The sequence below is a fragment of the Pholis gunnellus genome (genome assembly GCF_910591455.1).
Source record: "Pholis gunnellus genome assembly, chromosome: 13".
Lineage (NCBI taxonomy): Eukaryota > Metazoa > Chordata > Actinopteri > Perciformes > Pholidae > Pholis > Pholis gunnellus.
In genome coordinates this window covers 1,179,384-1,199,230 of record NC_136540.1, presented here as the reverse complement: position 1 = coordinate 1,199,230, position 19,847 = coordinate 1,179,384, and the positions used below count along the sequence as shown (strand labels likewise).

The following is a 19,847-nucleotide window of genomic DNA, read 5'->3' as shown; positions in this document are numbered from 1 at the left end:
GGCATCATGACTCATTTCTCAGCACATTTAACTTGCCACCCCAGCACGACTCTTTCCGAAAAGCCTGACCGGCGGTGGAAACACATCCAAACCGCCATCGGGCCTCTGCGACCACATGGCTTTCTCCAATAACCTCTGGCAGAAGGAGGCAAACTGCAGGGAGGTGAAGGCAGGTTGGAAGAAGTGGAGATATTTAAAAGAAAAGAAGAAACAGTGAATGAGTGGAGTGGGATTTAGGTTTGGAGAGGGAGAATGGTGGTACATGGAGGTCAGGGATGATGAAGAGGTCAAAAGAATGATGAATAAAAAGAAGAACGTGGAGGTTTCCTTCCGTCAACGGCCATCTGACACTACAGTGAACCCGGACAGTGTGCGTGGCGGGAGTGGCGGCAATTTCTTTTTCCTCCTCAGCGAGACGACACAGCTCCATTAGATCACTGACGCCAGGAACTAACAGAAACTCGGGCGGGTGTTTCACCTCACAGTGGAGCGCTGACAGGCCTGCATCAGCAGGGAGGCCTGATGGAAAATGGAAAGCTGTGGTGACCTCAGAGCACCGTCTTTTTTACAGTTTCTCTTTCGTTTTTCTCACAAATGTATAAGCTTTAAAATGTTGTGAATTTCATTTGCTGTGCCCCTCATAGTCTCAAGAGTTTCCCACCTTCATCATGAGACACCAGTGGTCACGTTCGACTTTATTATTGTGCTTCATTTTGATGTACAGGGTTGAAAAAAACTAATTAAAAAATCCCTAATTTCGATTTTTCCTTTATTTGCCACGGACAGACGTCTTATTTTGGACGTTTTATCCATCCAGATTTGTGTCCATGTGTCCATGATTTTGGTTTTTGCCCTTTGCAAGCTTGGTTTTAGGCCGTCGCCATCTTGGTTTTTGGCCATTGCCATCTTGGATTTAGCCTGTCGCTAGCTTGGTTTTAGGTCGTCGCCATCTTGTTTTTTGCACATCACCATTTTGGTTTTACCGGTCTCCATCTTGGTTTTTGCCCTTCGCCACCTTCTTTTTTTGCAACCAGAAGTATACACAAGAGTGCGGAGCTAAGTACAACCGAACACTGAATAAGGCACTTTTAGGCGACCAAAACGTTACAATTAGCATTCATGAACTGTTTGACTCTAAATGGACCATCATTTACTAGATGAACATCATGCTGTATTGAAGAAGACTTGAAACTAGAGATTGAGACCATAAACTCATGTTTTCAATGTTTACTGAGGTAATAAATCAAGAGAGAAGTAGAGTCATTTTCTCATAGACTTCTATAGGACCAGACTTCTGGTCAGAAGAGAGAGTGCAGGTTTAAGGCTTCACTTTTCAGAATCTCCTGGTTAAGGCCAAAAAAACGTGTTTTGCGAGGTCACCGTGACTTTTGACAACCAAATTAAAATCAAATCATCCTTGAGTGCAAGTGGACGTTTGAGCCAAATTGAAAGAAATTCCCTCGAGGCGTTCCTGAGATATTACGTTCACGAGAATGGACGAACAAGATTAATGACATCTAAAGACATGTGAGCATTTGAATGTTGAATTTTCCTTTAATGACAGCATTCTTTGAGGACAGCTGCCGGCCCAAATTTTCCAGAAGCCTCTTTCTTTCTTACTCAGCTTTCACGAGCTTCCCGGAGCACAACCCCCCCCCCCCCCCCCCGACGCTCTTAAATGCTCCGTAATAGGAATTATTAAAAAAAAAATGGGGGTTATGAAAGTAATAAATGCTGAGAAGTTGCAAAGAGACATTCTTGTTTTATATAAGCCCTCGGGCTCAGATGAATCCAGTGTTCTGTAATTTTGGTTCACAGCAGACGTGTAGACTCATATATTTGTCCATCGGCAGAAACACTAAATTACAGGTCTCCTGTTTCTCCGTCTGTGACTCTGTATTTTATGGCGACGTCTTTTAATGACGGCCAAAACTGGTGTCCTCTGAAATATTATTTTTCAGTGAGTCAGCGTGAGTTCTTTGAGTCACTCAACATGTTTTCTTAAGATTTTTCGACTCCAGAATCCGTGGTTTCAATTAAATAATCCTCAATTATTGCTGTAGCCCACAATTGAGGACTCGGCCTATTACATAATCGCCTGATCTGGATTCTTTGAGCTGACCGCACTTGTTTTGCTTGAATGTCAGATTCCACAGTAATTTACAGCCAATGACAAACAAATGTGGCATCAAACAGAAAGTGAAATCGTTGGTGTACGGCTCCACCAACCAGTCATGTTGTTCACATTCATGTCTGTCCAAAATGTCATCATTTTATCCTTTTTGTTTGAAATTGTCATAATTATTAAGTTGTGGCCAAAAACGTCTTATATGTGATCCCAGTAGCCTTTGACCACTAACATCTGATCAGTTCATCCTTTAGAGCAGGTGTTGTGTTAAACACAGACCTTATCTCAGACATATAACCAAAAATTCAAAAAAACACATTGACTTCTAGACGAGGGAACAGGAAGTGCATAAATGCTGACTCACTTCCTGGATTTAGGAGCTCTCTGATCACATCACTTTCGACGAGTCCCCATTTCCTGGATAATTAACAAAAACCAGAAAACAGATAGTGATTTCTGAGATAAACTGTTTCTTTGCATGGTGCCTTTTTCCTATTTATGCACTATTCCCATTGTGTTTTGGTGGTTAATGAGTATAGCAGCCAAAACTGTGACCTACTTGATCCAGTTGGACGTTTGAGCTCATGCACGTGGCTTCACGTTGTTTGTCAGCTCAGTCATAGTGACCGTTGCTGTTTATTAACACCACTTCCTGTGCTGCATTTGTCCTGGGAAAAAAAAATCTAGCTCACACTAGATGTCCAGGACGCCAAATGCCACGCTTTAATCGCCGCACTATGGGTTGCAAATAATTGGAAAACATGAGACTTTTACTCATAAGCAGCCTTGGAAGAGTCTCCGTTTTCCACAATGTCAAGCAGGAATATTCAAAGATTATTTAAAAAAAACTTGTGGTGACTCATGTCCTCTATCTCAGGGGGGAGAAATTCAACTTTGAGCTTCGCCGTGTAATTTAATTTCCAACGATGCACCCAGCAGAAAATGTTGGCTGTTAAAAAAGCGTTGGAGGTTTTCTCACCGCTCCTCTACTTGGCTTCCTAAACCTTCATACCCATCTTTAAAATTCTCCTTTTTTCTTCTTCTGCTTGTTGTTCTGTCTTCCCTTCATCGGTGGTTCATTTCAGCTCTGGGGCCAGAGGTGCACGCTCTCCCTCTCTGACCCTCATCCTGTCCAGCAGCAGGGCGGTTCACACCGTAATTACTCAGCAATATAGTGCAGAAAGGTCACATACCAGCAGCCGGCCTTGTTCTGCCTCCGCTGTGCTGCTATCCTGCCGGTTTCTGGGGCAAAACTAAGGGCGGTTGATGAACAGCAGGACCACAGTGTGTCTGGTGGCTTCTTTGTGGGCATGATTTCATCCTAAAGTCACTTTGTTTTCGAGATTAAAGCATCAAGAACCTCTAGTAATTTATAATAATTGCAAATTACTATTTGTTGCGTGTTTTTTTCTGCCCCTTTCCTAGTGGAGAGTTATGAAGGCTAAATGAAGGTTTTAACGCCATTGAGTGCTAATTCAGGAGCTACACAGCAATGAGACTCTTGTGAGTATTATATAAACAGAAATAGTCCTATATAATAATATACATGTACACATACATATACATGAGGTCCCCCTGGAACTATAGTCCACGAATAGAGTTTAAGTAAATAACCAAAATAACTTTGCCGGTTACACTCAATGTCTTCTTGCTTCTTCACTGTATATTTAGTTAGAATAATGCAACGCACAGCACGCTGAGCATAAACGCCTTCGTGCATGCTCGGCCTATAAATAAAGCTGTATTGGGGGGACATTGGGATTGGTCCCTAAAGAACGTGCTATAAAAACACAAATACAGTGCAAAGAAAAACAGAGGAAAAGTGCTTCTGCGTCTGATTTCGGAGTCCCTGCATGTGTGAATCTTCACTTATCTGATCACTCAGAGAGCGATTCTTATTTCCACTGTGTCTGGAAGCCAACTTCACACTGCAAACCATTACAGGAGCGAGACCGCTGCCCTAAAAGGACAGAGCTGAAGCGCCCAGTTGGCAGTTGTCACTTGTAACTGAGGCTAAAAACCACAGAGTGTTCCTCATCTGAGGTTGCCAAATTTTGGCTACCTCTAGGATCTGGCAACCCCGAGCAAACCGTCTAATAGAAATGTGGGAAGCGACTGACATTTCAGTTTTTTTCCTTGGTTATTCTCCGTCTCCCCCTCGGCCTCTCTGTCATTAACTCTTCAGATGGATGATTTCCACTTGGCTATGTTGACAGAAGCATGTTGCTCCTGTCCTCCGCCTAAGGCCGAATCCATCCATCCTTGGGCATGCTCGGTCTAAAAATGACGCAGAGCAATTGAAAGCTAATTTTTTTCCACCCCATGAACTGATATAATGCGCAACATCGAGCTGTGAAATCCATTTCTAAAAGGTCGCCGTCGCAACAAGCCTCATTGACCGTGACAGCTCGCTATAGGAGCAGAGAGTCGGTCGTTTAAAACCTGCCGTGAAACCCGTCATCCGTCCGCATGACTGGACCGATATGGGTTCCCATTCGAGAGGCAGTAAATGACCGTAGTCATAAAAAATAATAATCAAGATGTTCAATTAAATGCACTTAATGAGCCTCAAAGCAAAAAGCATGAGCAGCCTCTGCTGACGGTCAACGCCGTGACGACTGATGTTGGTATTTTTATCCCCTGGCATCCACTCACTCTGAACGTCATAGTTCCCATCAGTCATCCTCGGTGGAAAAAAAAATAAGTCTGCAAGCAATTACAGTAGAAATACAGTAAACTACATTGTAATGGTGTTGTGAATGGAATAATGCCGCGTTCACATGGAATCAGGCAGACGGCAAACCGAATATCATGTTACCGTCACAACAAGTCAACCCGGCTGTAGGTCGCTCTCTCTCGTACCTGCTGATGTTGAGCGTCAGCTGCTGAGTGCAGGTTTTGATCCGGTTCTGAGCCTCCATGTGCGTCATGATTTCCGTGTTGTCGCCATTGATCGCCAGGATGGTGTCGCCCGGACACAGGTCACCTTGGGCTGCCTTGCTGCCTGGTGTCACCTGGAGGAAACATTCACACACACACAGACACACACACACACACACACAGCGATCCAAGCACAAAGAAAAGAAAGAGCCGTTATAAGTGGTGTCAACCTGTCAGTCAGGAAGAAAGACAAAAAGAAAGAAAGAAAGAAAAAGAGTATTAGCGTGGGAGTTGTCAACACGGAGGCCTTGTTTGATTTATGTAATATTGCCTTGGGCAGCGCTCGAGGTTTACTTTCTCAAAAGCCAGCAACAACGACACTGAGAAGTGAGAGGCCACTCAAGAGTTTAGTTTTTTTGGAGGTGGTGAAATATTCGGAAAGAACTGGAACATTTTTACACGCCTCGCCTTTTGAAAGCTCAGTTAAAAACTAACTAACTTCATGATCACTCAGCAGTCGCATCAGAATAAAGCCTCTCAGTGGATCGTTTTTTAAGCTACTTTGCATTGTGTTTGTTTGCATTTGAACCTTGAACCTCAACTGTCTCTGGGTAATGTCAGATTCATTTGCAAACATCTGCTCAATATGTTCCTTTTGTCCCACTGATTCGAATCGCTTTGATCTTGTAAAACACGTCCAACATCGCTTTCATTTTGGAGATTATGTTTGAGCCGCTGGACAGTGAGCAGGTTTCCTCGCTGTGATCCTTTTATTCCAGAGACACAGCGGTCCGTGGACATCTGAGCCCGCCCCACAGGGAGGCGGAGGGGTGAGCAGGGGTGAGGAGGAATTTGGGGAAGGTGGGTGTGTTTCACTTACACAGACACACTAAGTCACACATGATAACAATTATCCATTATTAAACACACAAATGTCCCTGTCTGCAGGCCTATGAATGGTCGGTTTTGGCTCAAATACATGAGAATAAACTACCAATCAAATCATCAAACCAAGACATCCACAGTAAAACAGTCGCTGGCAGCAAACTGCCTTTAATGAATCAAAAAATGTAATAAAATGTGAACAGTTGCCATAAAGTCTCCGGCCTTTCACATGCTGTGAAGCTACGACACGCACGAGTATTAGTTTGACTGCATTTTTCCCCAACCATTAAATGTGAGGACATTCTCAGCGGCTGGATGTAATCGCTGTTTGTCATCATGTTTTTGGAGGAATTTGAAGCACAATCTGTGGCATAAGAGTTGGATTTGACAATAGTGACTCAATATAATTAATATTTATATTAATTAATTAATATAAAGCCTCTTCTTAAGCACATTAAGACGTATTGTTTTTGGAACGGTGAAACCAGATATCGGTGGTTTAATCCAAGATAAATTAAGATATTATTGTCTGGAATAATGAACAGAGGATCTGCTTGTGCAAGAGAAGCAGCCTCGCTAACCGGGAAGAGCGTTTTTTAAGAGCAAAGGCACACAAGTTCACGCTCCATGAAGCGCTAATAGCTGAGTCGTGTGGTTCAGACGTGGAATTCATAATTTACAGCCTCTGACCACCCAAATGTCCCTGACTCAGTTCCTGTAAACTGAGAGGTCAGAGGCATTGTGGGAAATGTGTGTAAGTGAATCACAGGGAAAGTAAACTCACCTAAACTCACTTTATTCTTGTTCTGCATTGGTGGAAATTGGACATAAACTACACAACTGAGGAAATATAATAAGTCCACCCAATGGATCATTATGAAAAATGCTAAAAAAGTCCTCAAAGGGCTGAGAGATAAAACCAACTAGCGAGCTAACTAGCCAGCAAACGTTTGAATAAATGACATGGTGGAATTAACAAGCTAACTAGCGAGCTAACTAGCGAGCTAACTAGCCAGCAAACGTTTGAATAAAAACATGGTGGAATTAACAAGCTAACTAGCGAGCTAACCATAAATTTGGTAAGAAATGTCAATATCAACACCAGCATTGATGCGTTTCATCACAGTACAGTTTTATCATTTAGTTTATAGCTTAACAACATGTTTTAGTGTGCAGTTAGTCTTTAAATGTGTGTGTGTGTGTGTGTGTGTGTGTGTGTGTGTGTCTTGGGTTTGTGCCTGGGTTGTGTCATAGTGGGCCGAAGTCCATACACCCCCCCCAAACACACACACACACACACACACAGAGTGACTTATATCACCTCAGGGTCGGACCATGAATAGCAGGGTATGAATCACACACACACACACACACACACACACACACACACACACACTGTGGTAGCACTGAGGTTGTCACTAGAGGACAAACATTCCCGTAATATAAGGAGAGTACAGCGTTACGTGTTTCAGACATAATCACAATGTGCTATATTTACACTGCGGATGTAGTGTGATGTAATGGCTCAACTCTACAAAGCTTCTCTAATTATGTTTTCACTCTGTGGCACTACAAACATTTATTTTTATTTTTGTCTTCCTACTCACATGAAACCACATGTAGTAACCAAATCTGAGTGATCCCCTTTTACTAGCTTCATGTTGTCGAGCTAAAACTAAAATATAGGTTTAAACATGAGCGATGACGGTCGCCTTAAAAACAACACTGTCACTGTAGATAATTAAGAGTTATATCGGGACGAGTTAGAAGCTGTTGTGAACGAATGTGAAGCGGTTTCTAGACAAAAGAAGGACAATAAATTTAACAAACTTATCCAAATTTGCTCAAAATAGCACCTTAAGATCAGTAAAGCTTAAATCCCATTCTTACCTTTCACAATAAAAGCCCTAGACATACACACTGCCCAACTGTTTACCAGAGGGAACTCAAACTGACTCAGAGCATTTGACTAAAAGGAAACTAAATAAAATATCTTACAGTAGCTTAGAATATATAAGAGTTTACGGTCTGGAACAATAGGATTCTGGTTCTTATGTCTTTTGACCATCAAACCACCAACACTTACTGGTTGGTTGAACATAAGCTGTTTGCATTAAAGATGTTTTTCTCGTGCTTGAATCCCACAGAGAAGCTTTTCTGCTGCAGAGAATAATTCCTGGCAACGTGTCAAAAAGCCTTTGTTTGCTTTTTTGGCCCCGCGATAACAACAACCATGGATATGACCTCAGCAACGCTCTGCAAAGTCACTACACAGCCTCGGGGGTGAGGTTATCACCATGAAACCATGAAAAGAGTCAATTACAGTCTGTAATGCATCTGTGTACGTCTAGAAAGAGCATGATATTACTCACTATTAATACTCATCGATATTACTCATCACCAGGTGCAGCAATCCCTTTAACGTGTAGTCAGATAAGTAATAATTCTGGCTCTTTTGCATGAGGAGTTTCCTCTTCGTCTTTATTATCACCGTCTCATGCTTCAGTATGTTGGGTATGATTGTAAAAGCGTCCCAAAAATCATGTTTCAGATCATTTGCAGTTCTTGCAGCAAATACAAATACAAAGAAACGCGTGTTTCTGGCGACACAAGACGACATGAAAGCACATCATTCAAAACTCGCTTTATTCCGAGTGTGGGCGATATGACCTAAAATTGATATCATATATTTTTTTTCTTCTTTTGGGTGTTGACGGTATTATAACACTTCAAATAATTTACATCTATTAAGGAAGTGAGAGCCCACAGGAAGAAAGAGTTTGCAATTTTATTAGGGTTGCCAAATAAATTTGCAGAATTTCTCCCATCGTCTCTTAATTGAACACGTTTATCTGCAGCACATCTTTGAGTCCCATGAGGAAGCCTGAATGTTCGTATTATATCATCGTATCTAATATAAAAGGCTGACTTGTTTTACTGATGAGAGGAAAAAGATAAAATATGAGAAAGCCTGTTAACTCCACCTGAATTCATTATTTGATCTGTGTATGTTTTCAATAACTCATACATAAATCAATCTGTGTTTATCAAACGTATATCTCTTCTATATGACTGGTTTAACTCTTCAAGATGATACAAAATGAGGCGGAAATGGCTGTAAAAATAGTCCGGAAAGCACTGTTTAAAACACAAATTCACTCTTGTTATGATTTATAGATCAAACCTGAAGGGAATCGGGTCACAATGGTTTGTCGTTTTAAAAAAAAAAGTAGGTAAAGTCAAATCAAACTGCTCTTTAATCTGTTAACATTGGCGGCGAAATGAAAAGCAAGAGGATTCCGCGACGAAAGCGAACAAGTAATAACAGCATGATGTTTTCCACTCAGTCCTCACATTAAAGCTTATCTATTAAACTGTATTCGAGGTACTTAAAGACCAGATATCTGCTCATCTTTCCATGCTAACATCCATCACAGAGACTCAGTTTCATTCATGAGATAACCAGACGAGCTCTCCTGGCCCAGACCTTTTTTTAGGAACTTGCTTTGCTGACGAAAGTGGAATTCTTGGAAAGTACCATCTGTTATCTTCTGCTCAGTTTTTTCGAGCAGCTTTGCAGCATCTATAATTCCAGCCTGGAGAAGAGAGCGGCCTAAAGCCGACGGTTATAACCAGCAGAGAAACGACCCATGTGGCTTCGGCTCACATGTCCCGTCTCCGGTATGTAGCTGGACGGACGTACGCCGAGAGATTAAAGGGCACAAAGGACAGCGAGTTCATTGGACGTGTGTAACCGCTGATGCAATCTAAGATATACGAGTTCTTGAGTCATGCACTGGGATTCCAATGAAAAGAAAAAAAAATCAGCTTAACAAACATGAAACGATAAATGAAGGTTTTTGTCTTAACTCAGAAACCAGACGTTGCATAAAGAGTAAGACAGATGATTCTACATGACTCTCTTCCTCTTTTATCTTCTTGGAGGACAGGTTCAACATGGTCCTCGTGGTTTTCTTAAAACAATCACTGTCCTCCGTCACTTACATTGAGACCAGGACGGGATCTCTGGGGAAATATGGACAAGAGGAACAAATACAGCGTCCTAATGTACCTTAAATGTACATATCGGCATATTTTAAGATAGATTTCATTTGACTCTACTCTGATTTTAACTCATTATTTGATTTGTTTACATATGATTATTTATATGACTTATTTGTATTCATATTTATTTTGTAAAACAATAGTTACATTGTCCGTTTTTAAGATGTAATGGCGTTGAACTGGACTCCTTCCCTCTCTGTTGTGTGCAGCCAGCGAGGTACGTTTATTCTTTATGCTTGTGCATATTCCCAGTTGCGTGTCTACAGTTTGTGTGCGATGCAAATGCTCTTTTTGTATATTGTCATATATTTTGAACAGTTTTGACGGTGGATTTGGTGGCGGTGATGACGACTGAGCAGCATTTAAGACGAATGAATCCATCATTAACAGAAGAACCACAGCGTCTTTATTTCCTGGACTAATGTGACACCATTCAGATGGAGCAGTTACATATGTAAGCTGATTACTTTACATACGACGAGCTACAGGTGGAGTAATGAAACAGTTACTATGTGCATCTTTATGAAGAGTTGGTTATGTTTTCTGTTGTGGATAGAGCAGAAACATTTTATCGATTTAAGGAACGCAGTGATACCGATACCAGTGACAATGGGGCCAATCTATTCAATTTGATTCTATGTTCGTATATAAATTATATTGTTAATTCCTGTAAATTTAAAAAATATTTTTTTTTACCAGGTTGCTGGTGCTTATTGTTTTAAACATAAATAGCAACTCAGTAAATGTATTTATTTATTTATTTGTAATTTTATTATATTTTTATTATCTGGACCCTGAGTCTGAAATAAAGTTTGATTGATTGATTGATGTATTTACTCGTTACATTTAGATTTACAAAGTCAGGAAAGCAATGTTTAAATCAAGCCAGATGTTTCCTTACAAATAAAAGAGATCCCAGTCTCTTCCAATCCACACAGTGAGGACTGTGACTTATTCATTTAACACGGGTATTAGATTATGTACTCGGCTTCGGCCGATACCCAAAGCACAAGTATCATCCTGTCAGTACGGGTGCTGAAGAAGTCGTATCGCTGCTCCCTAAACTATTTCGACAAGTGATCGTTAAAGTCATTTTTCAAGCAAAAATGCAGAATTTCAAGAAGGTGTCCCGAACAAAACAACCCTCTAACAGCAGTTTGTCTGAAAGCGTCACAGACAGTGAAAGAAGGTGTCAGAATTATTTTCCCAACACTCGGTTGTGAATTCCCGTCAAGAAGACGACTGACAAGCGTCCTGCGTCACCTTCCGCCGTCACGTCGGTTTGACACAGATTACACCACAGCTGCCATATTCAACGTAACCTCACTAAATGCTTCAGCAGTTACATCAGCGGTTTTATTATGTTTCTGCTTCTCGGCCACTCGTTCCCTCTCATGCACACAAATGCCATTTATTAGTCTACTACTGCACACACACACACACCGTCAGGGAAAATGTTTCCAGAGTCGAGTAGACATGAACTGGCTAGAGTCTTGATGGGCTGGCGGGAGACTAATGGGCTTATCCTGGGACATTATCACCTTAAGGGGAAAAAAACAGCTGCTGCCATCAGAACTGATTTTCTGGTATTTACAACTTTCTCTGTTTCCAACTGCAGGTGTTTCAGGCTTTCACTTTTATTTAGGCAGAAGAAGATGGAGGAACAAAGGGAGGTCTGTCTGTCTGTCATGCAAAGTAGAGGCAAGATTGGCGGCATTACGTAAAATACAGCAAAACTTAAACACATCTATGAGGTCGAGCATTTATGTCCAGTGTTAAAACCAAAGACTGTATTTAAGAAGTGGACGTAGTCACCGTGATGCACCCATTGGTTTTGTGGACCCCATTGTTTTATGGCCATCAACATATTGATTTTTGGCCATCACAATCTTGGTTTTTTGGTTATCGCCATCTTGGTTTTAGGCCGTTGCCATCTTGGATTTTCCACATTGTCATTTTGTTTTTTCCACATCGAACACTAAATAAGATACTTTTAAATTTACAATTAACATTTATGAACTATTTTACTCTAAATGGACTATGATTTATTAAATGAACATCATGCTGTATTGAAGAAGACTTGAAACTAGAGATTGAGACCATAAACTCATGTTTACAATGTTTACTGAGGTAATAAATCAAGAGAGAAGTAGAGTCATTTTCTCATAGACTTCTATACAACCAGAGGAGTCGCCCCCTGGTGGACACTAGAGAGAATGCAGGCGTCACTTTTCAGACCCAGAGGTTACTGCCTTCTTAAACCATATCTCCTCTAGTTATACAGAGCCAGCAGACACTTTTACAACCTTCACAGAGCTCTGGCTTGTATGAGGTCTACATGACACTTAAATGCCCCCCAAAGAGAACATTTTTAATACTGTACGACATTAACTATCCTTCTCTGAAAGCACACTCCCTCTCTCCCTCCATGTATCTCTCTCAGTGTCGCCATTCAACACATTGTAATTGCCGTCTTGGGCATGCACTGAACGGCGAGAATGTTGCAAGCATGTGATAAATAGCAAGTTTGGGAGATACTCCGGTATATCAGCGGCAATGAATCACGCTGTGCTTATAACCTCAGAATACAACCAGCTCCCATGAGGTGAGGAGAGAGGATTCCTTTCCCACCATTTATATATTTTTTTAATCACTTATCACTAAATGTAATTGTAATGTTTTCACCACTGTACTAGATACCAGCAAAAAACAATTACTGCCAATAACATTTTGTGTTGTCAGCTGATGTTTCAGAGCATGTGACTTAAATTAGACGCTAACTAAACTGCTCTGTAATGGATGATAGAAAGCTGTAGGAGGTAGCGTAATGCTGGATCTTACTGCCAAACACTCTGTGTGTATTTATGCCTCTGACATTACATATTTGATAAATATGCTTGCATCTCACCAGCTGCTTCCTTCTCTCATTTTAAAGCCAAGATTTAGGAATTAGTCGAAACTCCCTTTTTACTCCTGCAAGCAGCTATTCCATGTCAAGCGTTGGTTTTTATTGCCGTCTTTGCTATGCAACTGTCTGTTAAGTGCAACCTGCAATTACCTTCACTGACGCCATCGTCACTTAGTTACGCAATGTTCACAGTGCAAAAGCCTTCCCTGTGCACGGATGCCATGGTTTCTGCACTGGCAGTCGTGCAAGTTTGCACAGACTGAAGTGGCAAAAAAAGAAATTGCTGACATTGAAACTGCAACTTGTCAACTGTACTAATGATTAAAGAATTCAGGAAGGTATGCATCACAAAACCTGAGATGTGCTGAAGCTGCACTGGGCAACATGTTGACTTTAAATTCAGCAGGAAACCAACACAAGAGAGCTGCAATTGCATGTCGTGTCGACTTTTCCCTTTTTTCCAAATTAACTCTGGTCTTGGGCATTTTCTGTTTTGGAAACTCTCGTAAATAGTGAAATAGTCACATAATGTATTCTATTGGTTTCGTGTACCAGGACACGAATTGTCTGGTTCTTTTTAATGTCACACAGCACGAGAACAATGGCAATGGGAAGCCAGTAAGGATCATTTTGTGTGGTGGACACATGAATTACACGCATCAAACAAACAAAACACAGGATTTGTACGTGTTATTTTAAGCCCAACCATGATGTTTTTGTTCAACCTGATCGAGTAGTTTTGTCGCCTAAACCGAACGTTCATTTTGTTGCCTTAACCTAACTATGTCGTTTTTTTTAGCCCAAAAATTATGTTTTTCTAAAACCGAGTCGAGTACTTTTGTTGCCTGAACCCAACGTTCATTCTGTTGCCTAAACCTAACTTTTGTTTTGTTGCCTGAACCTAACTATGCAGTGATTTTAAGCCCAAACATGATGTTTTTGTTAAACCTAATCGAGTAGTTTTGTTGACTAAACCGTACGTTCGTTTTGTTGCCCAAACCTAACTGTACATAGTTATTTTAAGACCAACCATGTTTTTCTAAACCTGACCGAGTGGTTTTGTTGCCCAAAAGAAGTCGTTCTGAACAACATCAAATAAAACCCTCACACTTCGTGTCGCTGCACACTAAACCACCAGACTGCATTTCATGATGCTGTCTTGAGACTCAACACATAGAGACAAACATTAAGATCAAGCATGAAGGGGAAATCCCTCAAGCTGCAAAATGCAGTCGTCTTTGGAGAAGCAAAAGGCGCCAAGCAAGCGAGGGGACTCTTTCATGTTGAAACCACAACGTCGAGGCTTTTGAGTCAAAGTACGCCTCAGCGTTGCATCACAACTACAGCGGTGGGTTTAACCAACAGAGAGCACTTCAGGTGACCTTCGGCTATTTCGTCTGCTCCTCTCAGAGTTGTTAATCGCCCGCCGTAAATCTAGAAATTACACCTCTAGTTTGAAGTGCTAGGGCCCTGTAGTTAAAGAGTCGGTTTGAGGCTGGTGATGCAGCTGAGCACAACACCTGGTATCCCTCAGCAGCACCAATGAGCTCTGATGAAAAACAAATGTCAGCACTACCCCCACCACCCCACCACCCCCATCCGCCTTCCTCCTTCTGGAAGCCCTGCAGCAGGACCGGGCTGTGTTTATCCTGGCCGCAATGAACTATTGGCTACTGCCAGATCCACTGCCAAGCACACTGACTCTTGACCCATATTCTGTGGGTCAGGAAAGTTCATATGAACACTATACGACTACCACCACCAATGTTAACAATGACTAATTAAAATAACGCACACAATAATATATAATGTCATGCATCTGTTGTAGAAAGATCACGACACCTCAGTCAGTTGCTGACACATGATTAGTATATGGAAACATAAAAGGCATTGTTGTTGGCTTTTTCATTTATTTGATTTTAATATAGTTTAGAGCTGTTTAATTGATTAGTTGTTAGCTATTTTGATCAGTTTGAGTAACTTTTCAAATAAAAAAAAATGTCAAAAATATTTTATTCCAGCTCCTTAAATGTCAATATGAAATGTTATATTTACTATTCTATTAAGGTAAACTGAATATATTTTAGTTGTGCACTAAAAAAAAACACTTTTAGAGACTTTTCTGACATTGTATAGACCAAACAATAATTGACAAATTAATCAGCAATGAAAATAGGTAGTTGCAGCCCTAACATAGTTGTTAAAATTATGAAAATAAGTTTTTTTATCTTATTATTAATGGTTAAATTGTATTGGCAACTTTAGCTGCCAGGGATTAGACGGCACCGTCTGTCAGCTGTTAGACTAAACTCCCTTATAAACTACTGCTATTAGGGATCCCAGACTTGTTATTGAAGATCAATTCATTAGGAAAGCGCTTCTCAAAACTTCCCCCTTCATGCATTCAGCCCCAGTCATTGACATTACTCATAACCCGGATGATAGATGTCTAAACCGGCTCAATGAATGGAGGTTTCACCTACCCTGGAGACGGTTAACGGTGTGCTGAAGTCCCGTCCTCCCACCAGCCGAAAGCCCCACGGAGAGGGTCCCTTTAGCGTCACGGTCTGGGTCATGTTTTAGTCGATAACGACGGACAGATAGATCCTCGATCGAACGAGCTAAACAAGGAAGAAAGAAAGAAAGAAGAAAGCCACGCGTGAAGTAGCGCGAATCCTCCGCCTATAGCTGCTAGGCAACGCTGTCCCGTCTGAGAAAACACGTTCCTTCTTCTCCTCCTTTTGATTCAAGTTTAAATAACGAAGCCGGCTTTGACGTGGAGGATGACGGGGTTGTCCTGCACCGCCTCCAGCCGGTCGACACGGAGTGGGAGGGGACGGGACGGAGGCTGGCCTGGGGTGAATCACCAAATAATAAATCAGATGGTTCTTCAACACGGCAGGTAGATAAATAAATGGGGGGGGGGGGGCAGCTAGAACCATGTTCCACCATCAACTGGTGGATGTTTTTCTGTGTTTCCTTGTTGTTTTCCTTCTCTTGTGTCATTTAATTCCTATTGTTGCACCATTAGGGGAAATACAGACAGCATGAGGTCTTTCTACATCCACTTCTTTTGACTTTTTTATCCTGAACATGTTGACAAGTTAGCAAACTACAACAATATGTCAGTGTGCCTGTGTTGCCAAATGTTGTATTTGTTGGACTGAAGTCTTTCCTCCGAATGCTGAGTTTCTGTATTTACTTTAACATTCACTCCAGACACTGTTATTGGACTCTATGGTGATGTGCCGCCTTGTTGGTGTAAAAATATATCAAATGGCGAGAAACTCTTTCTGCACCTTTATATATAATAGACAAACATACAGACAGATAGATAGATAGATAGATAGATAGATAGACAGACAGACAGACAGACAGACAGACAGACAGACAGACAGATAGATAGATAGATAGATAGATATGTTTCTATATTCAATTTATTGACTTTTTTTTCCTAAGCATGTTGAGAAGTTAGCAATCTCTTAAATAGGATTTGAACTACAACAATATTTCAGTGCGCTTGTGTTGCCAAATGTTGTATTTGTTGGACTGAAATCCTTCCTCTGAATGCTGAGTTTCTGTTAAAGTATAAATCTTCTTTTGTAGCATAACGCCTAGCTTTTTACTTCTGGTGATTGTATTCATGCTTCAATATTCATAAAAGTGGTTTATTATTATTTTATCTTGCTGAACAAAACATGTAAGTATCGTAAACGTTTGTCTGCCACAGCGTTTATTTTCTGCAATAAAGGAATCCCATTGGCTTTTTGTAAATAAAAAGCTTTTTGGCCTACAAAAAACACCCCAATTCCTGCAGCACTCTATATCTGTACACTAATGCTGGCGTGACTGAAGAGAAATGAAAACATAAACATGCTGGCCTTTGGGGCTTGTAAATTAATCTGGACATGCACTTAAAACTAAGGCCAGTTAATAAACTCCATGATCAGGGGTCTTAAGCGAAAAGCTGTAAAAACCTGAGTATCAACATCAATAATGAAGATGTTGTGCTGTAACGTGGACGCCTCCCTGGCAGAAAAGACCTCTCCCATTTGTCAGTGGATATCCCAGTATCCTCTCTGCCCCACTTCTTGATTCTTTCATTTCCCCAGCCAATTTGCGGAGTGAGTCACTGAGCTTGAGTACAATTCTTCTACTGCAGAGGGAATGATCTCATAGACATTCCTGGGAATCTGCCCTTCAGACAACTGCAGGCATGTGGAGCTCCGTCTGGAGGTCTGAGTCAATTTGAGTCAGACTTCCAACCCCTTTGTAAAAAACAGTGGCTCTGATGTCACACGAGCTGGATCCCGACATCAGGTATCATCGTCGGCGCATCGTGAGTCTTTCTTACTTGTATAAACTTGATGTTCTGCGACGCAACGGAGAGAGTTGAGAAAGTAATTGGAATGATGTAATGATGCAAACTGTGTGATAGAAGAATATGAGTGAGATGATGTCCGTCCAAGGTCGCTGAGGCATAGCCAGATCAGTTCAGTGTGCACAGAGAAAGACAAAAGGGAAACAATTAACTGACACATAATCACAAACTGCTTCCCTAATTATTACGTTCCCACACAACAAAACTTTATTGTCAATTCCGTTTCTGGGAATGTTTTTTTCCCCCGAATGACATTTTAATTTGACTTCAATTTCCAATTTCAAAGTTTCAATTTCAAAGTTTCAATTTCAAAGTTTCAATTTCAAAGTTTCAATTTCAAAGTTTCAATTTCAAAGTTTCAATTTCAAAGTTTCAATTTCAAAGTTTCAATTTCAAAGTTTCAATTTCAAAGTTTCAATTTCAAAGTTTCAATTTCAAAGTTTCAATTTCAAAGTTAACGTAACTCTGCGTATGGAGTAGGTCGGGGGAGGGGTGGTTCAACGCAGAACTTTTAACCCAAAACATGATTTTTTACTAAAACTAACCTCCCGACCTAAACGTGGGTAAAAAAGCGGTCGCCGCGCCGGAGACGGATTGCTGGCTAGTTAGCTAGTTAGCTTGTCCTTCTGCAGAGCGACGGAGAGTGAGGCGGAGCGGTTGTTGGAGCCAGCGCTAATTCTGGCCACCTGCCCACTGTTTGGCTTCGTTTCTGTAACCAGTGTAGCATTAAAGCATGGTGGAATTAGCAAGCTAGCTAACTAGACAGCTGTCCTCTTGTTAGCTGGGTAGCTTGCTGATTCGACCATGCTTTAATGCTACACTGGTTAAGGAAAATGAGCAGAACAAAGTTGTCACTCATCTTGCGACAGCAATGTCTGACCCCGTTCGTGACGTTACCACTCCACTGCTTGTTTAAGTCACCTCAGTGAGTCCGCAAATTGCTGTAAGTCTGTTAGTTTATATGGAAGTTCGCGCATTACAGGGGTAGCACACTTTACCATCCTGCTACTTTGATTTGAATGGGAATGTACTATCTATTTTTATTTCTATGTATCCATGTAGAAGTGTTGATATGAAAAACTATTTTCTTCAAAATCCAACGTTTGCAGAGCTACACAATGCCTATATTTTATTCAGGCGACTGTTTTGTATTACATCCTGATTGTTGAATTGTTATCATACTGGAGGAACATTTTTGTGTCCTTATCCCATCATGCTTCACTTCTGTGCATTGAACTTTATTTACAAGTACCATTTCCACAAGAAGAACATTTCAGAGTTTAAAAACAACAACATGTCCATACGCAATATGTAGTAGGTAAACATGTAAACAAAGCCAATAATCATGTTTTAGAAGTTTGTCATAAACAGTATTTACAGACTGCTAATTTACTTTTCACCCTGGGCACATCAAAGGATGACTAACCGAAGAACAAGAGAGGATGAGAGGGCTGTACAGTCTGCTCTGGAGATTTATTGAGCAGATGAACAGGCTGACATCTCGGATATGTGTCTTCAAAGCCTGCTCCCAATAAATCTGAGTCTAACTACAGAGAGCACCCATCCCTCTGTTCTTTTTCCTCAGTTGGTCATCATTTGACATACCCTGGGCAGTGTCTAAGAAGTCCTATTAAATCCCTACAAATCTATTTACTCTCTGGTTTTTTGCCTCTGTGATACGTAGCCAAGAAGAACCTGAGGGTAAGCAGGTAAGACGAGCGGTGTTGTAGTCATGAGCTGTCTGCCTCCGTCTGGATCTGCCGTCTGGGAGAGTGACGTCAGCTAAATTGTTGCACAAGAATTGATTCCTCAGCTTTGTCGCTGGTAGTGAAACAAGTTTAATAATTCTTAACGTCGTCACACAATACCCAGTAATAATGGCAGACAACTAGATTTTCTTTAAGGGTCCACCTTATAGTGATGAGAAGTTATAGTAACGCGGCACACTGAACGAGTCAAGCTGAACAATTAACGCTGAACAAGTCACGCTGAAGTTGTACTGAATGGGAGTAAAGATAAACACAAGTTGCCCTAAACGAGATTTGTGCTGAACAAGAGGAGAGTCAATTATTGACTGCATGAACTGTGCCAGAACAGTGTTATTTTTAATAGATATGGTTAAAATCTATAAATATAAAACATCTCTTAAACTACATAATTAGAATCAATGAATGGAGATGGTTTTTATAGAATGGAATGTTTCACATAACGTTTTTTGTTTTACTCAAACATCCGAATTTACTATGAGCAACCACAAACATCCTCATTGAGGAGGCCGGCCCTGACTCAAGTGGCCAGAAACACAACTCAAAATAAGTTATACAAGTCTGACAGATACAAGTAAATAAAACGTTTGCTACAACACACATGTCATGTTCAGAATCCCAGTAGGTAAAAGGTTTCAAAACAATACCATGATTTCGAGTGACGTCTAAAAGTCTGCTGCATGCTAATCTAGCAGCAGATGTTTCTCCCTGTTGGTGACATCTTTGCCTCATTAACAAAGAGCTTCTTTACTTTTAACATCACACAACATTTGGTATCTTCATGTCCCCGGCATTGAAACATGCCTGGTTTGTTAGTAATGGCACAAGCTGGAA

At 40.9% G+C, this 19,847-nt stretch overlaps 1 protein-coding gene across 1 annotated transcript in view; it reads right to left on the bottom strand.

The window, feature by feature from the left end:
- Positions 1–15,570, bottom strand: part of pdlim4 (PDZ and LIM domain 4) — a 46,717-nt gene extending 31,147 nt beyond the window's left edge. The window contains exons 1-2 of the mRNA XM_079172171.1: positions 15,350–15,570; positions 4,991–5,142 (exon numbers count right to left, since the gene is read on the bottom strand). Of these exons, the coding sequence (XP_079028297.1) occupies positions 4,991–5,142; positions 15,350–15,442 (245 nt within the window). The 5' untranslated portion in view covers positions 15,443–15,570. The remainder of the gene's footprint in view (positions 1–4,990; positions 5,143–15,349) is intronic.
- Between the last annotated feature and the right edge of the window lie 4,277 nt (positions 15,571–19,847).